Source organism: Urocampus carinirostris, chromosome 1 (genome assembly GCF_059441175.1).
Source record: "Urocampus carinirostris isolate Australia breed hairy pipefish chromosome 1, RoL_Ucar_1.0, whole genome shotgun sequence".
Taxonomy (NCBI): domain Eukaryota; kingdom Metazoa; phylum Chordata; class Actinopteri; order Syngnathiformes; family Syngnathidae; genus Urocampus; species Urocampus carinirostris.
The window spans coordinates 60,294,735-60,313,164 of record NC_142349.1 but is presented as its reverse complement, the minus strand read 5'-3'; the positions used below and the strand labels follow the sequence as shown (position 1 = coordinate 60,313,164).

The 18,430-nt window shown below is 38.8% G+C and overlaps 2 protein-coding genes and 1 long non-coding RNA gene across 4 annotated transcripts in view; 2 read left to right on the top strand and 1 right to left on the bottom strand.

The window, feature by feature from the left end:
* Window positions 1–2,138: 2,138 nt before the first annotated feature.
* Window positions 2,139–7,080, bottom strand: h2bk1 (H2B.K variant histone 1). Its single transcript, XM_088347289.1, has 2 exons — window positions 6,855–7,080; window positions 2,139–2,433 (listed from the first exon to the last, which is right to left on the bottom strand). The coding sequence occupies exons 1-2, from the start codon at window positions 6,966–6,968 to the stop codon at window positions 2,197–2,199; spliced, it is 351 nt and encodes a 116-aa protein (XP_088203415.1). The 5' UTR covers window positions 6,969–7,080; the 3' UTR covers window positions 2,139–2,196.
* Window positions 6,875–16,879, top strand: LOC148376450 (uncharacterized). Its single transcript, XR_015851993.1, has 3 exons — window positions 6,875–7,168; window positions 10,686–10,799; window positions 16,816–16,879. It is a non-coding gene; the product is annotated as an uncharacterized LOC148376450 (long non-coding RNA).
* A 130-nt stretch (window positions 16,880–17,009) lies between these two features.
* The window catches only part of asic1c (acid-sensing (proton-gated) ion channel 1c), a 163,646-nt gene continuing 162,225 nt past the window's right edge, over window positions 17,010–18,430 (top strand). For both annotated transcript variants that reach the window (XM_088347260.1, XM_088347243.1), the window contains exon 1: window positions 17,010–18,422. In XM_088347260.1, coding sequence (XP_088203386.1) covers window positions 17,868–18,422 — 555 coding nt within the window. In that variant the 5' untranslated portion in view covers window positions 17,010–17,867. The remainder of the gene's footprint in view (window positions 18,423–18,430) is intronic.

The following is an 18,430-nucleotide window of genomic DNA, read 5'->3' as shown; positions in this document are numbered from 1 at the left end:
TCAAAAGCTTTGGCTACAGCCTACTCCTTTGGGGCACATGTTTAAGTGCTGTTTGTGTACAAATAGTCTATATCCTTTTGTTGATTAATGATTGATGCTGTTGTTTGTGTGTGCTGTGCTTAAATAAAAAGCCACAAACAAATAATGCTATCTATAGCCGCATAGTACACAAAAGCCAAAGTACCCAACGTCTCTTTTGGATACTTGACAGGTTGCTGGAGAACCCAATTGAATTTACAGGGAATTGAATTAAACCTCCGCTCTGAACTACTCTGTGTTGGTGTGATTACATCTGGATATTGTTTGAGCACTAGGCCCCACATCATACCTTGCGACACAAGATTCCAATTGTCTCTCGATGCACTGATCAACATGCAAATAGCGCTCTGCTTCATGGTGACAATAGGGAGCTCCATATTTCAGGGTAATAGTCTTGGATAACTTTAACCATCGATCACAACCTCATTTCATTGTGCTAGCGGTTAATACGTGCTTCCCCCGCCAAGTGGAACATTTTCTAATGATGCGCTCGCGACACAAAAACAAGGCAAGGCAGCTCGGGCTGTGAATCAGTCACTAATGCAGCCATCCGTAATATGTTTCATAGCAGCGTGCTTAACACAGACAGCAGACATATTGACTGCCACGCGTGGGCACGATGTTGGGAAATCGAAGAACGCAGTGAAATCCAACTTTGATTTTTGCTGTAATCAGACGCAAACTTGCTGGTATCAAATGTTGCATAGGACTTGAAACATAAAATACATATACTTTAGGTGGTGCACATCAACATGGAAGCAATTTCAGTAGTGCGTAGAGCTACTACACTGGTAGTAAAGTACAACATGATCTTGCCTTTACAAAAAATATTTAAAAAAAGAATGCTGTGCTGTCATTAAAAATATGAGCGTTTTAGATGATTGTGAAAGGTTATCTGAAAGGAGTGTGCTTTCTTCAGATTATTTCCAAGTAACTCATAAAAGGAAACGACCGCATAACCTGAAGTAATTGAATTTTAAAATATGACTAAATGGACTCAGACTTCAAAACTCAGTGAATTGAAACTTAATGCGACTCATTTTAAAAATATTCATTGCTATGACTTTAGGTTAGCAAAAAATGGATCGAACATATATACTACTGTATGACCAAAGATTTGAGAAGTTTATGTCAGGATAAATGGGGCTTAAATATTAAATCTTTCAATGCAAGGTTTGATTATGACTGTGCACTGATCAAATATTTAAAAAATGAATCTAAATTGTTAGACTTGTAAATTAATGGGTAAAATGATGGACATACATTTTATTTAACTTGGACTTCTGCACAATTCTAGTGGATATTCGTGCCTACCTATTGTGAATTTGTGCTCACATAACATCCACTGCCGCCAGATTTTACATGCACTCCCTTTAATTTAAAAAATAGTTGTCAATGTCAATTGTGTAAATGTAAAGCACTTTTCAGCTTGGGCTTTTACACATTAAGACTTGAAAAATTATCCAATTATCAAATGAAAAACACTCAGTATATAAAAAAAATGAATTTAAGAGTAAGACAATTCTGAAAAGTAAGATATGTGACTTCCAAAAAGCCAACATGTGTTTGGTTCATTTTTAAAGCAATGTATAGTCTTACAATATGAAATGAAAATGCAATTTAAGTAATGAAAAACGGCTTTGTTCCGGATAATAGTTTGACAATGTAATAGAGGAATTTATTTGATCACAAAAAGGAATTTCAGAAAAAAAAGTCCGCCCAGAAAAAAACGTTTCAACAGCGTTTATGTTTCCTTGCAAATTCTAATAAAGCATTATTCCGGTCATGTTACCAACATAATTGCACTGTTGGTTATTTTTTTCAAACCCTGCATAACCCTCAATTCATAATTTCCAAAGAAAAATGTTCTCCAGGATTTAGAGCAATCCTGGAGTGGGTAGCGTTGGAATTATCCTCAATTTTTTTTACGCTTTTAAATTATGTACACGCTGTCAATTTGGACAACGTGTCTTGGCTCAATTTGTCTTATATCCTCCGAGTGAGAATGGAGAAACTCAAACGTCGATCCAAAAACAATTGTGCAATACCGTCATCTAGCGGTAAATACGAAGCTGTGTTACTGAGTCAAGGCCATGAGATATTTTGGCTAGGGGATCTATTTTCATTTTATTATTGTGCAGCACCAGGGCCTCCGGTTCACTTGGAGCTGGTGTACTTGGTGACGGCCTTGGTGCCCTCAGACACAGCATGCTTGGCCAGCTCGCCGGGCAGCAGAAGCCTGACAGCAGTCTGCACCTCGCGGCTGGTGATGGTGGCCCGCTTGTTGTACTGAGCCAGACGAGATGCTTCGGTGGCGATTCTCTCGAAAAGGTCGTTGACGAAAGAATTCATGATGCTCATGGCCCGGCTAGAGATGCCTGTATCCGGATGAACCTGAAAGGTCAACACAGTTAGTCCAAACACAGAATTCTGGCTATTACTGTGTTTGTGAAATGTGGAGATCAAAATCAAAAATCTAAGTGTTAAGGTGAAATTATTTTCAAATGAAAATGACATAGAACTTGCAGGTAACAATAATAAATCTAAGTAATGCTGCATTCCAGAAAAGTGGGAAGTGGGATTTCTCCAACCTCTGACCAGGAAAATATCACTAAAATGACACTCTAGGTGGGAGGTACTTTTCGCATAGTAGGAAAAAAAAAGTACCCCAATTTTTTTGATTGCTTCAATCTGACGTCACTCAACAGATAAATGATGATACACAGTGAATTGTAAACACTATTACAGTGTGCGCTCTTGACCTCTGTACAATTCAATGGTTGTGAGAAGGCAGGTTTGCCGGAGTTCCAAATGCATTTCAATGAGCACAATTATCAATGATCAGCCATCTTTTCCATTTACATTCGTTTGGGACGCTTTGAGGTTGGATCTGGTATCTGAGTAGAAGAAATCTGACTTCCCACTTTTCTGGACTGCAGCATAAGTGATCATTACTGATGACGTAGTTTTCAGGCGACAGCAAGTGCTAAAAAATGAGACGGAACAAAGATGGTCTTTGTTGATTATTATTGTAGTTCTTGCCATTTGGACACAATTTGAAAAAAAACAATTAAAGACTTATTGTTTAATCATATTGACAAAACTAGCTAATGAGGTCTTTTTAAAGCCCCAATTGTGAAAGCTGTCAGTTACAGTATTCCCTCAGCATTTGACTTTGGCATCCTTGCTGCATTGCAGATTTTCCCTATTCATACATTTCATGGCTAAATAGATACTTCTCTAAATTATGGAGTCAGTTTATAAGAGCCTGTACACTAACCAGAGAACTGTCTTCAGTTTCCTAGTTCGCTGATTGACAGTTCGTAATACAAATAGTAGACAATGAATTCCATTGTCTTAGATGCTCTTTACTACCAGTAGTTCAAATTTGTCCTTTGTAGAGGACATTTTCAAACCTAAATATCTCCCACCCAGTCCATCCAATCGCATTAACTCCCATCGAGCTTTTTCGAGGACATTCAGTGCTTTCCAATGATACATTTGTAGGGGTGGGGCTTTGTTACCTTGACTTCACTGCAGAATAAAATGGTTAGTGCAAGCAATTTTTATTGAAGAGGAAGGGAAGTGTCTAATACTATTTATCAAACATATTTTGTCTTGAAATGCGGTTGGCATTTTATTTATAAGACTTATGAACATATGGGTTGTTTGAGTTATTTTAAATATATTTGAGCCTGTTCAAAAATGTCCACTACAAGAGGACATTTTTTTAGTAAGTAATTTCATCCATTTCGGGCCTTAACTACTGAAGTAAACATTGTGGCGTAACCCATGACCAGAAATCGGTTTTACAAATTGAGAAATGCCATCAAGCTCGTCAATGACCTTGTAATTTCAGGTGAATAAAAAAAAGGGATCTCTCGTGGAGAACCAGGCCTCTCTTGATCAAAGTAAGGCAAGGATGTCAGAATCTGCCAAGAACAGGAAAATTGTGCATTTAAGAACAAATAGTTACTTTTGCTGGTCGATGACAAGTGCGCAAACAAAACCCAACTGGACTGAAAGTATGTCTTGGCTGCACCAATTGGTCTAGTTTTAGATTTGTGGTCTACCAAGGCAAGACAACTTTTACAGCTACAGAAGGAAAGGGCATCAAATCTGTTCCCCAGGGCACCCCCTGGTTCTTTTACAGGGCCTTTTTAACCTGACCCCGATGACAAAAGGACTGACTGCGACTGGAACCATAATGAATAAAAGGATTCCAAGGGATTGCAAGATCATAGGCAATAAGCTCTTTAAAAAGAAAGAAAGAGGGCCGTCAGAGATGGTGGCGAGTCGAAGCACACCTGAACATGCTGTCAAAATGGTTAGACAACAAGCCAGTAGTCATGGCATCATCTGCCTATTGGATTAAACCTCAGGACACATGCAGAAGATGGTCCAACAAAGAGAAAGGATTAATCAAAGTGTCAAGACCACCTGCAATTGCAGATTACACCACAAACATGGGTGGTGTGGACTTGGTCGATCGGATGTTTAGTTTCTACAATATGGCCTCTTGCCCGAGAAAACGGGCAGTGCATATAGGTTTTCACTTTTATGACATATCCCCAAGTCATGGCTTCAGTACAAGAGTGTGTCTGGAAAACAAAACGAAACAAAACAAAACACAGAAGCTCATTGAATTCTAGTTGTTCCTTGGCTAATTTTTCATGACTTAATTGCTCAAGCCCAAGCAGGACGCGCAGCAAGAGATAGCCAAGATGCGCAATAGCTTCTGTTTTGAGCAGTAACATACAGAAATGAAGTCAAGGTCAAGTACCCATAACAAAGGTTTTAAAGTTTGGGAGCATTTTAGCCTGAATATGGTGATGAAAAAGACTACTTGCAAAGTTTGCAAAGCATATCATGACAGTACCTGGGTGATGCAGAAACATTTAAAGAGAACAGTTGGACAGTTGAACAAACCTGATTCTTACTCCCCTCAGTAAGTTTCAAGAAACATTTAAGCAAATAAGGTTTTGATGACATACATCGTACATTTCCAGAGTGTATATTCCACTGTAAAAGAGCTTGAGTGTTATGCCAGACTGTGCCCAACAAACGTATTTGAAATTAAAACGCGTGCAGTCTGAGGAACAAACCTCAGTTTTTTAAAACAGTAACAACAAATGTTATTTTTAAAATTTTGAACTGTTGAGAATGAATAAGTATTTTTATTTACAGACTTTGCAGTTAACCACTGAATGGAAAAGGTCTGCATATATATGGTCCTTTAAGTCACTGAAGGCCTCCCAAAGTTCTTTGCATTGTCTCACATACACAGCGCCCATTTGCCATATGGGGCATTAGGTGTTCACTGTCTTGCCCAAGGACTTCTTGGTCCTATAACGGTAACTCTACCTCCCGAGTTCCTGCCGCACACTTAAGATGCACATATTTGTTTTTTACTGTTCTACTGCTGCTGATGAGCCTGTTCTTGGTTTACAGGGTTAAAATGTCTACTTGATTTGTATTTATTATACAGTTTCATGGATTTACAGTATGTATGATCGAGCACTGTGTCTAATTGGTTTTAAAATGGGCATTTCTAATTAGTTTGGTATGAATCCGGAAATTTATTTTTCATTGTACCAATTTTTGTTATCATTTGCCACATAATGAAATCAACTTGATCCTGAATTTATGAAAGGATTAATAACCATCTGATTATACGCCTAATCGTTTGATTCATCAGTGTTTGGTCGACTATTAAAATAGTCATTAGTTGTGCTCGTACGTGGCTTGCCAGAAGGATCAACTTGCAAAGGAATGCCAAGAAGAAAAACGAGGGTCGTTTTACACTTAATAGTAGATGACTTAATCTTTTCTTCTTGTTGTTTGGCAAGTTTGAGAAGACCACATCTCATTTTATTGTGATTTTGTATATTTCATTCTTCTACCCATAGTAATGGGCCATAAAAGGTTTGTGATAAGGGGAAAGAAAAGTGGAAAATGATGATAACGATCTGGTAAAAGGAGGAAACGATTGTGAAATACAAAATTGGTGTACGAGTGCCATTAAAGCACTTCTGGAACAGAATGTACAGTAAATTGTTTAAACATTTTCTAGTTTTAATTTTTTACCAGTATATTCATCATTACTAGCTATAAAATGTAATACTTATGGATGTTCAGGTACACCCTTTAATAATTTGAAACAGTTTTAGTATGTGACCATTTTAAAGAAGGTTTGGGGTGCGATGTAAACTAACATGCGAGAATATGTATGCCCATGAAAACAGTACTTGAAATAGTTTTGGTTTTGCTGGCAATAAAAAAAGGTGATTATACCATCTCTGCTTCAAACTGCACAATCCTTTCATTGGATACATTTGAGATATGGATTTTCTTTCTAGTTTAGGTTGCAGCTTGTCATTAGGGTGGAATGGTGGTTCTTGAAGCCAGACCATTTGAAACCACTGCTATTAATAATGCCAGTCTTACTCATTAAATGTAATCAGTTATTCAATTGATAGAGAAGGCAAAAAACAAAACATCCATACATATCTAGTCCAAGACAATTACCTGAAATAAAAATTGTATATCGTTTCAATTGCCCCTTACAATAAAAAAGCAGAGGTATTACACTTATTTAGCAAGGCTGGAGAACACAAGAACTCTTTCGATTCTCCAGGGTTGAAAACACAAACGTTTTTTCCAATACATTTTACTTTTTAATAATTTTATAGTCAATAAATGCTGTCTCAAAATCTAGAAAACGGTGATTAATAAATAATCATGCAAAACAAACAAACAAACAAACAAACAAACAAACAAACAAACAAGAACCGAAAGTCCAAGTTGTTCCCTACCTGTTTCAATACTTTGTAGATGTACATTGCGTACGTCTCTTTACGTTTGACCTTTTTCTTGGCCCTTTTCTCACCGGTAATCTTGCCCCTCTTCTTTGAAATATCATTCGACATCTTCTCTTTTAGATTTATATTTCTTTTTACAACTGTTTACTGCTTAATTTGGGAACGATTCTGCCATCGGAGTTAGACACACGCCTTCATTTATTAGGTTGGCAGCAATCAGTAACAAACGACGAGCACCTGTTTTGTGCATCTCCATTGTTTGACTGACGTCACAAATGAACGATTTTTAAAATGGAACTTGAATAAAGGTAAGTTTTGTCGCGATTAACTTAAGAATCAATTTTTTAAAAAAATGTCCACACTTTCATTGTATTGTAAACATCCATAACAAAGCACGTATTGAATACTTTTGTCCACATAGCGGCGTGCTCGCACCGTTTGTTGGCTAAATGGCTCCAGTGAGAAGTGTTTTTGTGCCTTTTTCTGCCCTCGAGAGGTAGTAAAGCGAATTTCTTCATTTCAATTTAAGATACAAATTGGCTGCTTTGAGATTTGTTTTCTAATCTAAACGTCATTGATACGAGTAATTAAGTATTTTCTTACTGCTCCACGGTAGGTAATCCAACAAGTTACTCACTGCAAATTTTCTTGTTAGAAAATTGAGTCAAAAAACAAAACATCATAAGATGAGTAAAATAATCATGTTTTCAAGTAATCTCTTTGCTCAACTTCGCTTTTCCTTTTATTTAAAAATAAATAAATCATTATTTGCAGTCATTTTAGCCACAAGCAGGGAAAAAAAACAGTTTTTTAAGTAAAATGATCCTGCTCCACTGGCATCTTGTTTTCTTCATTTAAAATACCTTTAGTTAAAAATAACCAAGTACAAAATACAAAAAAATGTCTGTGTCCGATTTCTCTCTCTCGCTCTCATTGAATAATTCTTATCTTTGCACAATGTTGCTTCTACTGTTGTTGCACTATTTTCTGACATACGAATAATTTAAGCCGGTGTAAAACCACTGCCATGAACATATAACCTATCTATCCTTATATTTTTATTTTACGTGATTTTTATCTTTTAAGTCTTTATTACATGTTTATCTTAGAGTGTCATGTAAAATCTCATATCAATTTTAGTTTAAATGTAAATGGTAAATGATCTGCTTTTATATAGCGCTTTTCAAGTCAACGACCTCCCAAAGCGCCTTACAATGTGCTTCAGAATTACCAATTCACACACACACTCGCACACCAATAACGGCCATGCAGTCATACAAGGTGCCGACCTGCTTATTGAGGGCATTACGGATTCAGTGTCTTGCCCAGGGACACTTCCATATATAACACGGAGGAGCCGGGAACCTGCGATCTTTTGATCCCAAGACGAGCGCTCTACCTCCTGAACTAATGCCTAATAAGATACAGTGTGTCACAAAAGTAAGTATACCTCTCACATTTCTGCAGATTTTGTTATAATCTTTTTTTGAACAACATTAAAAAACATCTCTTTGACACAACGAACAGTAGTCCGTAGGAATCTTATAAAGCAATATAACTGTATAAAATACAGTATAACTGTGTTTTTCCTCTAAAAAAAAAATCAAAATAAAGCCTTTAGTAGCTAAATCCCTGATAACAAAAGTGAGTACACACTCAATTGAAAGTTTCTGAACTGTAAATATTTTGTGTGGCCACCATGATTTTGCAGAACTCCCTTTATCCTCCTGACCATGAATTTTGCCAGAGTCCACAGGTTGCCCCTGGAATGCTCTTTCACTCCTCAATGACAACATGACGAAAGTGGGGGACGTTCAAGAATTTGTGCTTTTCCATGTTCCACTGGAACACTGCCCTTTGACCCAGTTTTTGGATGGAGGAGATCAATTTTTGATTTTCGTAATTCACAGTACATACTTGAGTTACGTTTCCCTCAACTCCACTTGCACTCATGCTACCCCAAACCATGCCATTCCAATGCCCATGCTTGACACAAACCTCTTTGTACTCCCAACTTGGTTGCCGCCACATATGCTTCACACATCTGAGCCAAATAAATTAATCTTTGTCTCATCAGACCAGAGGCTATATTTCCAGTAAGCCATGGCCTTTTTTGACATATCCTCTGCAAACCTATGGCGGGCTTTCTTGTGGACAGCCTTCAGATGAGGCTTCTTACTGGGGCGACAGCCATACAGACCAATTTAATGAAGTGTGTGGCGTATGGTCCGAGGACTTAAACTGACCCCCCACTTCTTCAATCTCTGCAACAACGCTGACTGCACTCCTATGTCTATCTTTCATAAATAGCATTAGGATGTGATGCTGTACACCTTCACTCAGACATTCAACACAGGCCCTGTTGTGAGTGCAGCCCGATTTATTTTTTTAAAACGCTGGAGGATCTTGGTCACTGTACTGCAGCTCTACTTCAGGGTGGTGGCAATCTTCTGTTAGCCTTGGCTAGCCGTACGTAGTGCCACAATCCCTTTTTAACGTCCCCAGAGAGTTCCTTGGTATGCCATGTTTGGAGTTTCAGTGACCAGCATGACAGAGTGTGATAGCTGTACTACAAATTGAAAACACCTGCTCCCTGTTTACACCTAATACTTAGTACGATTACCAAGTTACATGGCATTTTAGAGGGAACATGACAGGTAGGTTTGTTTCTTTGGGTGTACTCACTTTTGTTGCCAGAGGGTTTATTTGTAGTTTTTTTTTTTTTTTTTTAGGAAAAATACATTTACACTGCTATATAAGCTTTACACACACTTCTTTTTTATTGTGTCCGTGTTGTTCTATCAAACATTATAATGAAATATCTGCAGAAATGTGAGGGGTGTACTCACTTTTGTGACATCCATCCATCCATTATCTCCACAGCTTATCCTCAGTTGGGTTGCAGGGGTGCTGGAGCTCATCTCAGCTGTCCTCGGGCAGTGGGCACGGGACACCCTGAACTGGTCATACATATCATGGGTAATACATAAATTGAGAAAGACCTAAGCAATCAACAAATCAATGTCTGCCCACAAAGAAGACAACAACAACTGTTATACTTGTGTCAGCATAATAGGAAGTATTGTTCTCTAATAAAAGTGTGATCCGTAATTTCTTATCTTCAACCGATTGTTGCTTAATTTAACGGTCTCACATTGAGTCAGAAAGGCACAGTGCTGTGCACATGTGTTCCCACATCGTTCCAATTGCATCATCCGCCTTCTTTTGATCCTTTTGATGTTGATAAAAAAAAAAAAAATCACACCTTCAGAAGATGAAAAGTTTTTTTGTTTTTTTTTTACAAAAGAAATTTTCTTAAGGCATATGATGGAATATTTGCAGTCCATGGAGGGACTTTTAGAAGAATCTTTGCTAGTAGGAAACCAAAGTACGCAATTTGCAAATCTCATTTTAAAGTGTCATCATTACAAGCTGTAGTATTTTTTTCATCAAAAATGTCGTTATTTGTGTCCAGTATCAACAATCACTTTGGGTCGCTTCCAAATGGAACTTTACTTATTTCCCCCTTTAAACTCAAGCAGCTGTTGCTTCAAGCAGCTCAGTGTTGACCTTTTAGTTTATTAATGAACTACATTAATATTTACAATTGTATGCCTAAACCAATTTCATAGAAGACCAAGGAAGGGAAATCTTAACACATCACACACAAAGGAATGATTATTTAACACAACCTTTTTTTTGGTTCATTCCGACAGTGAGGAATTGTGTTTGACTTATTGTGAAAGCGATGAAAGGCTCCAATTTGATCCAATTATCAAGAGAGTCATTGTTGTCTGACTTGTGGCTTCAATCGTCTCTCTGCAGGTGGCAACAGGACAAATGGACCAGAACTCAATGTGATAGAGAAGAACGAGACTCGGCCAACTACTCTAAAGATGAAACTGCTCGTATGCCTTCTCAAAACAGTACATGAACAAAGTGAGTGTTGCCCTTAACTCTTCAAATAGAAAGTAAATCCTAAAGAAGGAATCATGTCTCAACTGCCTTAGCATGGTTTAAAGAATTGATTTCCCTCATTTTACCTGACCTGATTAGTGTGGCCTGGAAACCCTGCAGCACTAACAAACTCATTGTATTATTTTAAATCCATTATATGTCGCGAATAACCATTAAATACAGTTTGCTTAATCTGACTTGCGCACTCAAAAGCCAGCAACCTTGAATGTTTCAAAACGAAAAATGGTAAGTACATAGTGCATGGCCTCAAATTTTTAATCACTTAGAGTTTTTTTTTTTTCAAGCAAACACTGAGTAAATATTGTTTTAAGTTTAAGGGCATACAAATTGATTGTCAAACCAGCTTTATTTATTATTGATAGTTATACACCAGCATTTTTTTCACATAACATAACTCTAAACCTTCGTTCCAGGTCAACATCGACCTGTTTCACTGGCCAAGCATGTCTCCAGATCTAAACCTAATAGAAAATCTTTGTGGCATCCTCAAGCAGAAGGTAGGGAAGCACAAAGTCTTAAAAATCCTTCAGCTCTGTCATGCAGAGATTGAAGAAGTGTGGGATCAGTCTAAGTCCTCGGACCATACGCCACACACTTTATCAAATTAATCTTATGGCTGTCGCCCCAGAAAGAAGCCTCTTCTGAAGGCTGTTTACAAGACAGCCCGCCGAAGGTTTGCAGGAGATATGTCAACAAAGGCCATGGCTTACTGGAAATATATCCTCTGGTTTGAAGAGGCAGGAATTAATTTATTTGGCTCAAATGATGTGAAGCATGTGTGGCGGCAACCAGGTTAGGAGTACAAAGAGGTTTGTGTCAAGCTTAGAGTCAAGCATAGGTGTGGGAATTGCATGGTTTGGGGCTGCATGAGTGGAGTTGAGGTAAACATAACTCAAGCATTAATTTTGAATTACTAGAGCAGATAATGATAATTTCTAAGGGCTAATCTATTCTCTGCATTGGGGAGGAAAACAAAACAATGTACGACTGTCTGCTATGTTTAATGTTTTTTTTTTAATCAATTAAAAAAAAAACTTTTGTACAAATACAGTATGTTTTGGTCCCTTCTCAAGGTTTCTTCATGTTGAGGTTTTGAGTTTTTCTTAAATCGGGAAGGTGCAATAATTTTCTGAAGTTTGCAATAATCTGTGATCTGTGCCGCCCTTTGAGACTCCTTGTGATGTAGGGCTACACAAATAAACCTGACTTGACTTGACTTTACACAGACTACTTTTCATTGTAGCAAAGCGATGTTTTTTCAGTTTTGTTTAAATAAACATAATGACATCTCTGGGGAAATGTGAGGGGTATACTCACTTTTGTGACATACTTTATAAATATTCGTAATTACTTGATGTTTATTTTATTTTTTTCCGTGTTTAATCAACGTGTGGATCTATGCTTAGGTTCTATATGGCGGTGTCGCAAAAATGCTAATTTTTTATTTGTTATAATTTACTTTTTAATTGCAATACTTTGTTTCCATTTTATTTCTTGTGTAGTCCTGAAGACATTTGTATATTCCTGAATTGTGTTGTAGATTGTCAAAAAGAGGTGCACATCTGCACCTTGAATGTTAGGCCCACTGTTTGGTATTCACTGCATTAAGCTCTGCATTTCTCCAAACCCCTTGAAAACCAATTACTGCTGAAAAGTCCAGCACGGCTATGTTGCAATCTTTAACAACAGGCATGCTGGCTCGTGCAGAATTCAAATTAAAGTTTTGTAATCTTTCACAGGATATGACAACAATATGGGTTAACAGGGATACAGTATTATCTTATACATTTCTTAATAGCGTGAAGCTGACCTTTTGGAGAGAATCTTTCTCTTATTTGTTTTCTGACTTTAAGCAAGAATTTGCGGAGTGGTTTCATAAAAAAATGCAGTCATTTTCTTATCAATACTAACAAAGATTATTTTCAAACTGCAATTGTGTCGCTCAGTTTCAAGGCGTGAAGTTGTTTTCATCTTTGGAGTACGACAATTTGCAGTTTTGTTTGAATCTGTCTTTGGATGAACAGCAATTGCTCTGCTACACGCGTATGCTGTTGTTGAAATGGTTGCTATGATCTGTGTGCTTGGTTACCAGGGCAGAATATTGATCTAATACCCGAGGACTGTGGTCGTATCCTTGAGAGTTCACCTATTGTTATGGTGATTCCACATCTCTTTATATGTGTACAGCCTAGAAAAATGAAACGGTTTTTACGCATCATCAATATGAACTCCTGACCTGATTGAAATTGCACACTTATGTTTTGGTTCAGGACTGAAACATGTTGTTCGCTGACTCATGACTGCACATAAATGACCAGAGATGTGGGAAAAACAAACATGAATAGCTGTTTAGGTCCTATGCCCTGTTTTTTTTCTTCTTTTTCTCCTATGTAAGACATTATATACAAGCTATGTTATGACAAATCTCAACCCTTGAACCTCAAATATTGCAAAGAATGTAACCATGTGTTTTGAGTAGCTTTAGCTTCAAATCGTTAACCTGTGGGTTTAAGCTTTAAATCTGCTATAACTCTGGTTTGAATGTTTAACGTTTGCCAGCACTACTTCATAAAGCCTGTATTTGCGGTGAATTTTCATTTTAAAAAGCCAACTGTTCCTTTGACAACTATAACCTGCGTCATCGTAGCACCGCTAGAAAGGCTTTTGCAACACACAGGCTTATGTTTATTACTTCTATCCAGGGCGAGATTGCCCCTTTGGCATTCAGAACGCATGCCTGGTGGACTGTTTTTTTTTTAGACCGATCCAGTGCGAATGAAAATGTATTTAGAGGAACATTTTCTTCTGATCACAACATAAACAACAAACTGAACAATTTGCATCAATTGCAGAGCCATAATCTGCCTTTAACAGAGGATGTGATTTTTGTTGTTATTGTCGTCAATATTAATTATACCTATTTTTACTCCACAGCAGAGAAATAATATCATGGTAGAAAAATTCTAGTGTATCATATCACCCACAGTCTTGGTTATGTGAGAAAAATGCACACATATCCTGAAAACTGCATGACACATTAACAATATAAGCCGTAACAAATCCAAGTAGACGCCCTGTTTGGAAAAAAAAGAAAATATTTATGTCAGTGTGATATTTTGACACTAGTTGAAATGGCCGCACCTTTCGATTTTACTATTTTGATTAATTAAAATATTTTGTGTTAGTCCGGATTTTTATCCGTATCACAGTCCAAACGTTAAGAGTTTGAAATTTTTTGCAGATTTATCTGGAGTTTTCTGTGTGCTCTCTTGGATTTTTTCCATGTATGCTGATATCTTCCACAAAAGCATTTCTAAGAATAATTGTATGCTCTGGGTGCTAATTGTAGTTGTTAGGGGTGTTAATCTCTTCACGAAAGACAATTTGATTGTGTGGTACGAAAGGATATAAGGATGGTTTGAAAAGGGAACAATTCAATCAAAATCAAGTGAGTGGGATTACGATTTAGAAAATCATGATACTGAATTCACCAATAGCATTAATGTGACGCTTTAATCTAACGCAGAGGTTCCCAAAGTGGGCGGTACCGCCCCCCTGGGGGGCAGTGGAAAGATCTGGGGGGGCGGTGAGGAAGAAGAAGGCGGTAGGGGGGCGGCAGTCCGAAGTCAGAAGTTTGAACGTTGTGCGGATGTGAAACCACAAAGCACTGTGTTTTTTTTCAAGGTTTTGTAGTGAGTGATGGAGTTTTGGCCAACCACAATTGTTACTGTTCGAGTTTTAAAAGCGCGATTCAAAGTTTGCAAGCACCACACTATGCTACACCCACTGTGTGAGCTCATTGAGTGTCATGGCAGGCTCCGTAAACACAGTCCCAGAGTCAACAAACGTGAAGAAAACGAAGCTTGCACCAAAGAAGGGCGGTACATCACTTGTTTGGACCTATTTTGGTTTTGACAAAGAAAACGTAGAACAGAAGAAAACGCCCGTTGCAAAATTTGCTTTCACGTAGTTGCTAGGTCCAGAGGAAACACAAGTCATTTGTACCAGCACCTTAAAAATTATCACGGCATGTAAAAAGGATTACAAGTAAAAGACGAAGAAGGTGCATCTACAATTGGACTGACAGGTAAACAAATTAGCTAGTAATACACTGGGGAGCCAAGGGGGCGCCAGCCTGCAAAATTTTGGGAACCATTGCTCTAACGGAATGGTTCCCAAACTTTTGCAGGCTGGCGCCCCCTTGGCTCCCCGATGAATTCCTAGCGCCTATACTGTTACTTGCTTTCAAATATCTCCCGCATATTTTGATGAGTATATCAACATATTGCAAAGTGGAAAGACTCAATTCAATACAATGCAATAATACAACTACTTGTTTTGTTTGAGTGACTGGCGACCGGTCCAGTTTGAATGCTGATTTTTATCCAAAGTTTCACAATCTCAGTAGGTACAAGTGTACAAAAAATGGTTCATAGCCTTCTCAATAACCAGGTTCTTTAGGAAAATAGGGAAAATGTGTTAGGCTTTATTTTTTATTTTTTTATTAACATTGCCTATATCACAGACTATTCTAATCTCCAATGGTTATAGAAAAAAATGCACTGTATTTGTGGTATTTTACAATATTTTTGCAATTACAACAATTAGTTCCTGTATCATTTTGATTCCCACCAGTTTGAATATAAATTTAGATATTACACGCAACAAACATTTTTAATATTTTTTGGAAGTTTTGGTATTTCAGAAGGTTTTATGTTTGCGGAGGTTGCGGCTTTATGAATATTCAGTGTATTGTATAATTGCGAATATTGAATATCACAAGTTTTTATTATCTATTCTCTGCATTGGGGAGAAAAACAAAACCATGTACGGCTGTCTGCGATGTTGAATGGTTTTGTCTGTCAATAAAAAAAGCACCAAAAAAAAGGATTTGTACAAATACAAACTCTGTTTTGACCACTAATCAAGGTTTCTCCATTTACCTCGTGTTGAGGTTTTGATTTTTTCCTTGCCCTCATGTAGGTTTTACATCAGGGGATGGTGTAGTCTGCAGATAGCGACAATCTGTGGTTTGTACAGCCCTTTGAGACTCCTTGTGATAAAGGGCTATACAAATAAACATGATTTGACTTAACTTTTAATAGGGGTTGGCAATAACAGGTGTCGGTGCAGATACCAGCCAGAACTTGGAACAATGGCTGATACCAGTCCCTGCCAACTTCTATTGGCTAATTAACCATCAGGAATATGATATTTAACTAATAGTAATTCACCATTAAATAAATGAAATTTTAACGGTTGGGTGCATCGTTTGAGGTGTCCTTAAAAAGTTCAAAGTTGAATATTTTCTCTATTAATAATGTGTTTACAATGTCCAATGGAGTTCAAAGAACCCTTATGCTTTATTTTCCACTGCACCTATCTGTTTTTATCTTGCTTTTATCAGAGCTGTTCGGGGCGGAACACATTAGGTTTAAGGAATGAGGGCTGAGGGGAGTGCTGGAGAGTGATGTCATGCTCGTCCCTACTTTCTATATGTGAGTGTAGTATGAAAATGGTGAAAGAAATAAGTGGCGTTTTTCAAGTACAGTCTAAACGCCAACCCAAACCCCCCAAACGATGAAAAAAAAGTTGATCCGAGCGCGCTTAAGAAATGCACTTACTTGCACGCACATCTTGAATGAGATTGAGATTTATTGAATTTAATTGATAAGGCTGCACTCATGACTTTAATAGGCCAGGAGATGACGGCAGAGAGTATCAAAATTCCAAATTCCGTACAGCTTCCGTACAATATGTTGTAGTTCAAAGATAACTTGTCATTTTAAAGGATAAGAAGGGAATTGTATGCACCGGTAGTAACTGTTGTATTGTTATAGATTACAAAAAAAGATTTTGTGTCAGTTTGAAAAATTTGTGGTATTCAACATCCTTATTTTTGATACTATAAAAAGGCTTTTTTACAGCCGTATCTACCATATGCATACTAAGTAACCTGTGGCATGTTTGTTGCCAGTATAACAATGAAGAATCACACTGAGGCAAGGTGATGTCCAGATTGAGAGACTTGGCATGTGAGCACAGACACACGAGCAAAGCAGCCATTCAGCAGTGGGATGGATCCTGACTACTAAAGAGGAGGCGGAGGGAGAGAGAGGTACAGTCTCTGCGAGAGAGAGCGATAAAACTGGGGGATGTGGGTAAGGGGGGTGGCTGTCTGTTGGTGGCGGCGGCAAAAAGCGAATATAAATCTGTATGTTCTCCGGAGTAAAGCTGGATGTCTCCTGAGCGGCTTTAGCGACTATGCTGTAGTCGGGGCTGGTTGTAAACCATCAAGGGTTGTTCTCGCCGTTAACTGGAGGATTTTTGCAAGTGAGGAAGTAGATCCCGCGTGGAAGCTGCCAACACCGGTTGTCAAGCACAACGGCGGGCGGCTCGGAGCTCTCTGACCCCCCTCTATCGCCTGTCCCCCCCTTTTTCTTAATCGTTTCCGGACAAAACAAGAAGAAGCCCGAAGAAGGAAAAGGTGGCGGTGAGGGACTTGTGAGGCCGGTCTCTCTTTATTACATCCATTCACAAAATCATTGCATTTTATCATCACAGCGATGTAGAGGCATCCCTGAATCGAGGAGGAAGTGTCCCATTAACTGCTGAGGCTTAGCAGCTTGCTCCAACAGCTCGCCTTGTTCATTGCACCCCACCACCTCTCATCTCTTATCATTGGCAATTCCCCCTTTTCTTTCGCTTTCCTAGACTGTTCACAGCACAAAAGGGGAACCAGGAGGAAATGCTTTGGAGTTGAAGTGGGTGTTCCTGGAGCTGTCACTGTGTTTGGTTCTGTGTCAAAAGGCAGTCAGGAACACAGTTTCGCGTTGACTAAAATCAGCAAGGAACAATCAATGCAACGGAAAGAGTTGCAGAAACTGACAGACACACTCATGTGTCCGTTTCTCGGGCTGGTAATTGCCGAGTGGAGGTGTAAAGCATCAGTGTGACTGACATTGTGCCGCTGCTGTTGCTAAGCAAAAGTCTTTTTTTTCACTAGAAAGTTCACCTCATGCTAAAGCCATGAAAGGAAGCTCTGAGGAAAGCATGGCAACCGCCAGGCCGTCCAACCTGCAAGGTTTTGCCAACATATCCACGCTGCACGGCATGAGTCACATATTCTCTTACGGGCACATGACATTCCGTCGCTTCCTGTGGACTCTCTCCTTCCTGGGTTCGCTCAGCTTGCTGCTGCTTGTGTGCATGGACCGTGTGTCCTACTATTTTGAGTACCCGCACGTTACCAAGCTTGATGAGGTGGCAGCCACCAACCTCACCTTCCCCGCCATCACCTTCTGCAACCTCAATGAGTTCCGCTTTTCCAAGATCACCCGCAATGACCTGTACCACGTGGGCGAGCTGCTGGCCCTGCTCAACAATAACTACCAAATAGCCAACCCCCACCTGGCCGAGCCGGAGGTGCTAGCCGCCCTGAAGGAGAAAGCCAACTTCCAGAACTTTAAGCCCAAACTGTTCAACATGACCGATTTCTATAACCGCACAGGTCATGACATCGGCGACATGCTTCTGCAGTGCACCTTCCGCGGGGAGGAGTGCTACTCGCTTAACTTCAGCACGGTGAGTGA